This window comes from Bacillus rossius, chromosome 15 (assembly GCF_032445375.1).
Source record: "Bacillus rossius redtenbacheri isolate Brsri chromosome 15, Brsri_v3, whole genome shotgun sequence".
Classification (NCBI taxonomy): domain Eukaryota; kingdom Metazoa; phylum Arthropoda; class Insecta; order Phasmatodea; family Bacillidae; genus Bacillus; species Bacillus rossius.
The window spans coordinates 487,713-497,388 of record NC_086342.1 but is presented as its reverse complement, the minus strand read 5'-3'; the positions used below and the strand labels follow the sequence as shown (position 1 = coordinate 497,388).

The following is a 9,676-nucleotide window of genomic DNA, read 5'->3' as shown; positions in this document are numbered from 1 at the left end:
GTCCAGCAACGTTTCATGTTTAGCGCTTATAACACTATTCATTCCCTAAAATAAGCAAGGATTATTTGATTGACTGAAAGTTACACTTGCGATTGGGCTTCCGCCCGTTTGCAAGAAGTTCCTCCCCCCTTTCAAAACTATTTATGGAGGTTAATGTAGAGCATTGGTGTGCACAATCTTTGCAAAGTAGAAATTACTCCTCTGAATAGCAAAATATTTTTTAACCATGTCTATAAGTTATCTATAGATCTTGGTATTTTTAGATAATAATTTGTCAAAATAATCGGATAATAATCCATTAGCTATATAAATGCATTTATACGAGTCAATGTTTGTAGTTTAGTTTTTATAGAGAAGTTTCGCATTTCCATTTCTGTTTTCTAGTTACATATCTTAGTTTTATTTATTTCAATTTGTTGGTTGGAGATTCAAAAAATTAAATTGTTCCAAATCAGTGTTCTCTTAGCACTTGTATCACGTGATTTCACGTGACCGTGAAGGAGGATTTTCTGTCTTCGCAGCTGATTCGTGGCTGATTCGGCAGGAAAAATGTCGTACTCGAAGACGATTGATGCTAGACAAGCTAATAAAGAACATATTTTGGCCGTATCTAGAGATTTCATATCACAACCACGTTTAAGTAAGTATATAATTGAGAATGGTATGTTTTTTATTGTTACCTGAAGAGATTGTGACAAAATATGTTCTCGTTGAGAAGTGGGCGGGTCTGTGCATTGCTTTTTGGAAAAGGAGGTCACGCCAAACACTGCTACGAAAGAAAGGGTTATAAGAAATTCATGCAAAGTGGCTTACCCTGCCGTGTGTGCTATTTACTGATATGCTGATTTTTAAATAAGATGGAAATAGTTTGAGGCTGATGTGGTTTATTAAACTACTTGTGTGTAATTTTTCAGCATATAAAACCGTGTCTGGTGTAAATGGCCCATTGGTTATTCTCGACCAAGTGAAATTCCCAAAATATGAAGAAATTGTCCAGCTTCGCCTGGCTGATGGCACAATCAGAGCAGGACAGGTTTTGGAAGTTAGTGGCTCCAAAGCTGTGGTGCAGGTAAGACCAATATTTTTTGTAGCATTTTAATTTGGACTACGTAGAAGCATGATCAAATAATTTATTTGAAATATTCGCTATTGCTGAATCATACCATCTGGAAAATAGCAGAAATAATAGGTAATACCCCAGAGTAGTGAGAGTTCGATTTGGTTAGGTCACCTACACTAATATATAAATATAAATTTGTTATTAATTTATAAATATATATAAAATTTAGACATAAGATTACTGAATTTTTTGAGCTTAATGATAGGTTGAATGTAGACTTATTAAATTTTTATTCAAGTTCTTAGAAATTGAGTCAAGCTGTAATAGTTAGAGCGGTTTTTCTAATTACAGTCATGATTGTTTTTAAGAGCGGCATTGCAATATTCTAAAGAATTGTATTATCTCTGTGGCAACACTTGTTCTGCAGGTGTTTGAAGGCACTTCGGGGATCGACGCGAAGAACACACTCTGTGAGTTCACTGGCGACATCTTGAGGACGCCGGTGTCGGAAGACATGCTGGGGAGAGTGTTCAACGGCAGTGGCAAGCCCATCGACAAGGGTCCTCCCATCCTGGCAGAGGACTACCTGGACATCCAAGGTAGCTAGCAGTCCCCGAGCAGTAGCCAGCCTGGTGTTGCAGCTCGCTGTGCCGTGGGTTTGTTCAGTGACTTGCTAAACTAGAAATGAGATTTCGACAAAATACAAGCAAGGCGATTGTACTGGCCGCTGCCAACTTATCAGTTGAAATGCTAACTGAACAAAATTGATATTGATTTCAGGGCCCTGCCTACCTGTCACACACGTGGTGTGCACACCTTCATAGGAGGCATTCCATACCAAATAAACCAATAAAATCATTATTTTTAATCTTGAGTTTTTCAAAATGTGTCATATTTGATTATTGTGTTCTACTCATCAGTATAATCAAAAATAAAGTATTAATTTTTTTCCCTTTTGTTTTTGATCTAAAAATTTTTGAAAAATTAAAAAAAAGTTTGTATGTTGTATTGAAATATTTAAAAGCATCCTAAATCTAAAACTGTTTTTCCTAGATAGATAAAATTTGTACCATTCTCGTTAGAATAAAAAGGGCTTTCATTTGACATGTAATTTGAGTGTATCACATCACTTTATATTTTTTTCCAAAGAACTTGAAAAAAGTTTAATTATATAAAACAAACATCAGAATTTTTAATTCTAATGAAAAAATATATTTATACCAAACCTCTTTAGTAAGTTGTGTACATAGTTTCATGATGGTATTCCAGCGATATCATATTAAAATTACATTTATATGGGAATTCTGTTAATTGGTTACTTGTGAGTATGAATAAAAATTAATATTTTAAACAACACTTGATTTAATTTAAATTTCATTTTTCCCATTTTATTTTTTAAAAAAATTCAACTTTACACTCGAACAGTTTTTCCCCCGTCCCCCTTCTTTTAGCACTTCAAATTAGTAAAGGTGAGTTCTCTTCTTTGCCAAAACTTGTGCTGTTTGGCCATCTCATCTGCTGAACTTGGTAGGTTCTGCCTGTTGCTGTAGTTCGATGTAATTTGCACAAAATATAGTTTATTGGCAGTGTTAAGGTATCTTTACTCGTAGGATATGTGAATGATGGTGATGGTTCCTTTGGGTGAAGAAAGGAAACACAAACTTCTTTATCATAAACATCTTCTGAGACAACATGCACCGAAAAGGTGCTAGAATTTGGTTTTCCAATGGATTTTGGAGGCTGGCTTTGGCAGCAAGCCTTTTTTTACCTTGACCCCCAACAAAGCCGTGACGTAAGAAAATTACTGAATTTCTTTTTGTATTTTGTATCACACTTTTAAAACTATGATTGTGTTGTACTTTATTACTTTGAACTTATAAAGTAAATGCTAGTGATCAAATTAAATGATAGTGCTACACATTTCAGACACACACTATGCTTGAGTTCTCTAAATAATTACTCTTCATTTTTTACGATATGATAGCTAAAACACTGTGGTGGGATATGCCGTTGCTCAGTGAGTGTTGCGCTGCTCGTAGGTCAGCCAATCAACCCGTGGTCTCGCATCTACCCGGAGGAGATGATTCAGACGGGCATCTCAGCCATTGACGTGATGAACTCCATCGCCAGAGGACAGAAGATACCCATCTTCTCAGCGGCTGGGTTGCCCCACAATGAAGTGAGTGTCACCGTAGCGGCTTTGAAAATGCCACAAATTTCATAGTGTTATTGTTTTTAAAAATTTATTTTAAAGCTTTAATCAATATTTTGTGTAGCTTCAAGAAGTATTAACTTCAAGAGCAGTTCAGTGAAAAAAAAATTGCAGCCTATTAGCTGCTTGATTTCAGGAGCATACATAATTAAGTTTTTATGATTAATATACATAGTTACTTTTATTTTCCTTTTCTCTTTTTGGTAGTTGTTTCTTTTAATGTATCCATGTTTATCTATTGAGCCTTTTGGCATGATTATTTATATTCATTGATCCTGTGGTACATGAAGCTTGCTGTTTTAATTTAGTATGGCAAAAGATCCTGGTTAAAAAAACAACTCAAATCGCAATACAAAGAAAATGTCAGGTCTTGTAGAAATTTTTTCTTTTGTATTCAACTTAACTATTGTAACAACTATCATAATTCATTGTTTTATCACAAATTTAGGTTATAACCAGGATCTTTTGACGTACTAAATTAAAACAGCAAGCATCATGTCCCACAGGATCAATGTATATGGTATCATGTCATCAGGATAAAGAGATACATGATGGGGAACGTTTACCAGTTTTTCAACTGAAAGAAACTCATAAACAAATTGGTTTAGTGGAAAATCTTATAGTATATTTTATACTGATGGTAGTGGGGTTATAGTAACACAGCACTTGTAGCTGGACTGCCTTCAAGGTAAACAGGTTGTATTTTACTTCTAGTTCAGTGTGAGAGTGATGCCCGCGTGTCGCAGATAGCCGCGCAGATCTGCAGACAGGCCGGGCTGGTGAAGGTTCCGGGCAAGTCCATCCTGGACGATCACACGGACAACTTCGCCATCGTGTTTGCGGCCATGGGCGTCAACATGGAGACGGCCAGGTTCTTCAAGCAGGACTTCGAGGTATTGTGTGGACTGCTGGCCGTTCTGTGACCGAGCTAGCTTGTTGTGGGTTGTTGACAGTGTAGATAAAGTAGGAAATTATATAAATAGGTAATTTTTGTGATTACCAGTTTAGTGGCAGTTGCATCTAAAATGAGACAAGTAGGACAGTTAAACAAACTTTGACTTCAGCAGTTTGGTTTTTTTTAAATTTCAGCTTTAAACTTGTATTGAGAGTATTTCCGGAGTGTGACATTTAGCTGTAGACCAGATGAGACGTGTGACGCGGGGGCGTGCCGTGTGTGCAGGAGAACGGGTCGATGGAGAACGTGTGCCTGTTCCTAAACCTGGCCAATGACCCCACCATCGAGCGCATCATCACGCCTCGTCTCGCCCTCACTGCCGCTGAGTTCCTGGCCTATCAGTGTGAGAAGCACATCCTGGTCATCCTCACAGACATGAGCTCCTACGCCGAGGCTCTGCGAGAGGTGAGTGTCGCGAGACTGCCTCCGGGCGCAGTCCGGTGTCCCTGCCGCGGGTGGTCACGTGACGGCTGTCTGGCCGCAGGTGTCGGCGGCCAGGGAGGAGGTACCGGGGCGTCGAGGCTTCCCCGGCCACATGTACACGGACCTGGCCAGCATCTACGAGCGCGCCGGTCGCGTCGAGGGCAGGAACGGCTCCATCACGCAGATACCCATCCTCACCATGCCCAACGACGGTAACTACCGCCGGCGTGGTCGTGCTGTGCGTGGCGCGGACCTGAGTGTGAGGGTGTGACTGAGCGCGGGCTGTGACTGTCCAGACATCACCCACCCCATCCCGGATCTGACGGGCTACATCACGGAGGGCCAGATCTACGTGGACCGGCAGCTGCACAACAGGCAGATCTACCCGCCGGTGAACGTGCTGCCCTCGCTCAGTCGACTCATGAAGTCTGCCATCGGCGACAACATGACCCGCAAGGACCACGCTGACGTGTCCAACCAGCTGGTGAGTAGTCAGTAGTTGCTGCATTCTGTCAAATACATAAAAAATGACTTTTCTATAATTAGAATGATTTCTCATTCTGAAGAGTAAAATTAGTGCCCCTTCTTTATTTAACATCTGAAAATGCAAAGAAATTGCTTTATAACTAAGGTCCATTAAAACAATGGCCAAAAAAAAAAAAAAAAAAAAAAAGTAGTAGCAGGCTGGTTCTTGTAGATGCACACAGATGTAAAGCTTGGTCAGACAAGTGTTGTCAGCCAGTGGTTAACCCCCCCCCCCCCCCCTTTTTTTTTATTACTAGTTTTGATGTACAAGATGGCAATAAAAAAAACTTGATTCCTTATGTATACACAATTACAGTAATACATCAATTTAATAACAATTTCACTTTTGTCATAGCCTGGAGCCATAGGTGGATTTAGGTTTGAATAACTTGGAACAAATTTCGTGTCATGTGTAATAACAAGGTAGTGGCCTCTTCCCTAGTGCTAATAGGTAGAGACAGCCGTGCAGGCGACGCAGACGTGCTCGCTGCAGTGCCCGTGTGTGTCCGCAGTACGCCTGCTACGCCATCGGCAAGGACGTGCAGGCCATGAAGGCAGTGGTGGGGGAGGAGGCACTCACGCCCGACGACCTGCTGTACCTCGAGTTCCTCTCCAAGTTCGAGAAGAACTTCATCTCTCAAGGTCGGCTCTAGAGTAGAGTTGTCACGATTACCCTGTTCCTGGTCATGTTTTGCACAATCTTGAGCGTGATGGATACAAGAACTGCAGTGTGTGTGTTAATAGCAAATGGTTTTTAAGAAAGAAGTTTTTACAATTTTTCATTCATATTAGGTAACTGTGTTTTATCAAATAATTTTTGCACTATTATTTTAGAGCATCAAAATTTGGAGGGGAAGAAAATTCTGGCATAAAAGTCGCGAGATGTTATTGGTTTTAGATTTCGAGTGTTTGGTGTAGGTAGTAACATGACCTTGGCAAAGATCACAGGAAAAAGTACCATATAACAGCAAGTTGCTGTCAGGCAGTGTGGTAGTTATAATGGGAAAATACAGTCATTTTAATATGTACCAGAGCAATAAGTTTTCCTATCCAATACTCACAGATGTTTTGGTCCTGCCATTTTATCCCTAAAATGTATGTTATTGTTTCCCGTGTAATGTTGTTCATAAACTTCTTTTCCCATATAAAACAATGTATTTTAATGTTGATAACCATTATTCCTTAAGATATTGCCGCTTATTTGTTTAATAGAAATACGAAGTTGTCATTTGTGTAAGTTTCCTTTTAAAGACGTTTTCAAACGTTATAACTTGTATCTGTTAGTCGCCGCTGTGTAGCACGTATGAAAATGTAGTCTGAGCTAATTGGCATCATTAGATGCACTGGAAAATAGCGTTTATAATGGCTGTTCGTAGCATTTATATAGCTTTAATTTTAATAGACTAGAAAATTCTTACGTGATTCTATTATTCATTATTCGATTATTCCATATTTTCAAAACGGTTTTGAAAATTTTCCATATACACAATTCACGATAGTATAGCTGTTCATATAATATAAAATTGCCCTTTAATAACATGTAACATAAAAGTTTAAATATCACATTTGTAAAGTACCTACATCAATTAACACTGAAACTAAGAATTAGCAAATGAGATGTTAAAATATCAATGCAAAAACAGTCAATGTTGTTCAAGTAACAAACAAGTGTCAAAAATCACTTTCACAAAGCCAAATATCAAAAATAATTTTCACAGAGTTCTTAAATAAAATGTAACTTTACCAAACACACATGCCACTAACAAAAATTAAAAGACAGAATTGAGCATGTTTCAACAGTCTTTTCAGTCATGCTGGTTCTTCGATCTGTGACACATTATATTAATTTTATTGTAAATAGCAGCGCAATATTTTAGTTTCACAGATTACTGTTTATTTTTCGGGTTAGGAAATTAGGAGAACACTAGGTACGTTCAACAAATGAGCGACAAAAGCATAGATCTACATTGCTGCCATCTTTTTTTTCCCGTTAAAGTGCTAGCGAATTTGACTGAAGTAGAGTTTCGTAATTTTTTTTTTTGTAGTTGCCAAATATAAGCTGCGTGTGTTGTAAACTTAAATTAATGCATTTTTATATTTTAGTTGTCATTTAACTGTAAATAATTTGATTGCTTGTGTTAATATCACACACGCACGCACATGTTGGCAAACATGGCTGCTTCAATGTTTTCACTTTCTTTCCCGTGAAAATATTCATGCACGTAAATAAGTCTCTCTTTAATCGTTTACATTTGTTTGAGTTGTACGTTACGTTTGCCGTATTTAAATTGTGTTTCGTATTATTTACAAGATTCATAGATCGTGTTGATTGTTTACATGGCTCGCCATCGTCACCGTTTATAAGGTAATCTTCAAACACGGTTAAGAAGATGCATAAAATAATGTTCTTTATTGTATGATGTTAGGCGGTTAATATTAAGAAATGGTTTATATAAAAATGAGGTAAACCTAAACTTTACTGGAAATTTTAATATTACTTGAAATTTTATTAATTACTTCTAAAAACGGGATTGTAGCGTTTATTCGTCGGTAAACCATTTTGTCACTTTTATTCGCGCCTATATCGTTTTCACGATTTTCCAGTGCCTCTAGGCATCATGTTTGGTCACGTTGATACCCGTATAGAGTGCGCGCAAGTATTCAAATATCAAGTTAAGTGTGTTCTTAGACGATACTTTTGGGAAAACTTTGTTAGTCCCGACTTAGTTTTTTTGTTTACGAAATATTTTTTTGTTCTATGACTAGTTAATTTAATTTGTTTGGCTTGCTTTTGAGTACTCTGCTTTTTAATCAAATTAATTTCAATGCAACATGTTTTGTTAAGAAAAACATCCTCAACTGTAAATGAATTTGCAGTTCATTTACAATAAATGTATGTACCTGTTGCTTCTTAACACCCCCCCATACACAAATGCTGGCTACGCCACTGCTGTGATGGCTGTGTGACGTGACTGTTGTTGGGCAGGGAACTACGAGAACCGGACGGTGTTTGAGTCGCTGGACATTGGCTGGCAGCTGCTGCGAATCTTCCCCAAGGAGATGTTGAAGAGGATCCCGGCTAACATCTTGGCAGAGTTCTACCCCCGAGACTCGCGCCACACGCAGAGCAAGTAGACCGCGTGCTGTGCCCTCCGTAGTTCCTTTAGTCGATCACACCGGCGCTGCGTGCCTCTGTGGGGAGGCGTTGTGTGGTCCGTGTTGGCGGTGTGTGACGTGCATCGAGCGCTGTTGGGAGGGGAGACAAAGCAACCAGAATTAAGAATTATTTTGAATAAATACTTTTTTCACTATTATTCTTGCTATGATAGAAGAAAAGTATTTGTCTGCACTTATTATAACTATAGTCATTCATGAAAACCAATTGGCTGTTATTTTCCACCCTATATTCTGCAATGGACCTGACCAGCTTAATAGTTAAGGCATTGTCAGAGTCGATTAAAAATGAATTAAAAATGATGGCTACCATCTAATAACTAATGAATTCAAGATTGCGTCCAACTGTCTCCCCAAAGGCTGCCGGGACTGAAACTAAACATTCCACATAAATTAGTAATATTCTAAGTAGCTAACTTCATCATATGAATATTGGTTGAAAACAAAAGCATCATGACTTTGACCATCAGAGAACAGTAATTGCTTCGTCTGCCTTCCTGTTTGTTTTTGTGGTACCTTGAAACACTTTTTTTTGCTGTTAACAACCTTCAAGTCTGTTGAAGACTTTGTTTGGAACTCGGTGGTTAAGTAGTGTGTAGTACTACTTGTTTGGCAGCAGAAATGTATGAACTGTTCATGATATGTTGGAATCGTTGGCACATCTGCCACTTTTCAACAAAACATGCTGTATATGTAAATGAGTTTGCAGTTAATTCACATATTTGGCATACAACATTTTCAATGTATAACCAAGTATTGTACCTTCAACAGTATTGTTAGTTATGGTGAGTGGTTTGTCTTTGTCACAAACTTGTTTTAAAAATTCTTCTGTAACAACTGTAAATTATTGTATATTAAATGTGTACTTAGTGATTTTTTTTCTCATTTGTTCCTCTTTCAATGAATTAGTTGTGGCATCGGGCAGGAGTTGGTACGTAAACTCAGAATTTAAGTTGCAGTTTTCAGTTTTATAAAAGACTAGCTAAACAACCTGCGGCTACGCTCGTGGCAACTTGACGATCTTGCTGACATTGCACCAGTCAGGCATTTTTGTGAATAATTCTAATATTTTTAACTAAAGAAAGTGACACAATAAAATATATATATTTAAATTAGGAATATGAATTGTTGTAATTAATTGTTTAATTTGAAATATTTTTGAAGTACAGAGATTCTATAATTATTTTAGTGCACCGTCATCGTAGCGAGGTAAATTATATAACAGTTAAGTTTAATCATAAGCTTTTAAACATGGTTTCATCAAAATCAGTCCAGTAGTTTGTGCTGATGCGTGAACGGACAGGCAGTTGTAATAGACAATGAGGAG

The 9,676-nt window shown here is 37.9% G+C and overlaps 1 protein-coding gene across 1 annotated transcript; it reads left to right on the top strand.

Moving 5' to 3' along the window:
• Positions 1-228: 228 nt before the first annotated feature.
• LOC134539204 (V-type proton ATPase subunit B) lies at positions 229-9,222 on the top strand. The gene is made up of 10 exons (XM_063380986.1): positions 229-640; positions 915-1,069; positions 1,488-1,659; positions 3,100-3,239; positions 4,019-4,165; positions 4,453-4,632; positions 4,712-4,862; positions 4,947-5,134; positions 5,688-5,817; positions 8,162-9,222. Exons 1-10 carry the CDS (start codon positions 550-552, stop codon positions 8,308-8,310), a joined length of 1,503 nt encoding a protein of 500 aa, XP_063237056.1. The 5' UTR covers positions 229-549; the 3' UTR covers positions 8,311-9,222.
• Positions 9,223-9,676: the final 454 nt, after the last annotated feature.

Bases quoted from the DNA above. Each gene is read 5' to 3' on its own strand.
- LOC134539204 (XM_063380986.1), top strand. From the start codon at position 550: ATGTCGTACTCGAAGACGATTGATGCTAGACAAGCTAATAAAGAACAT. The intron at 3,240-4,018 runs GTGAGTGTCACC...CGCGTGTCGCAG, and splicing joins CTGGGTTGCCCCACAATGAA to ATAGCCGCGCAGATCTGCAG. The intron at 5,135-5,687 runs GTGAGTAGTCAG...GTGTGTCCGCAG, and splicing joins CTGACGTGTCCAACCAGCTG to TACGCCTGCTACGCCATCGG.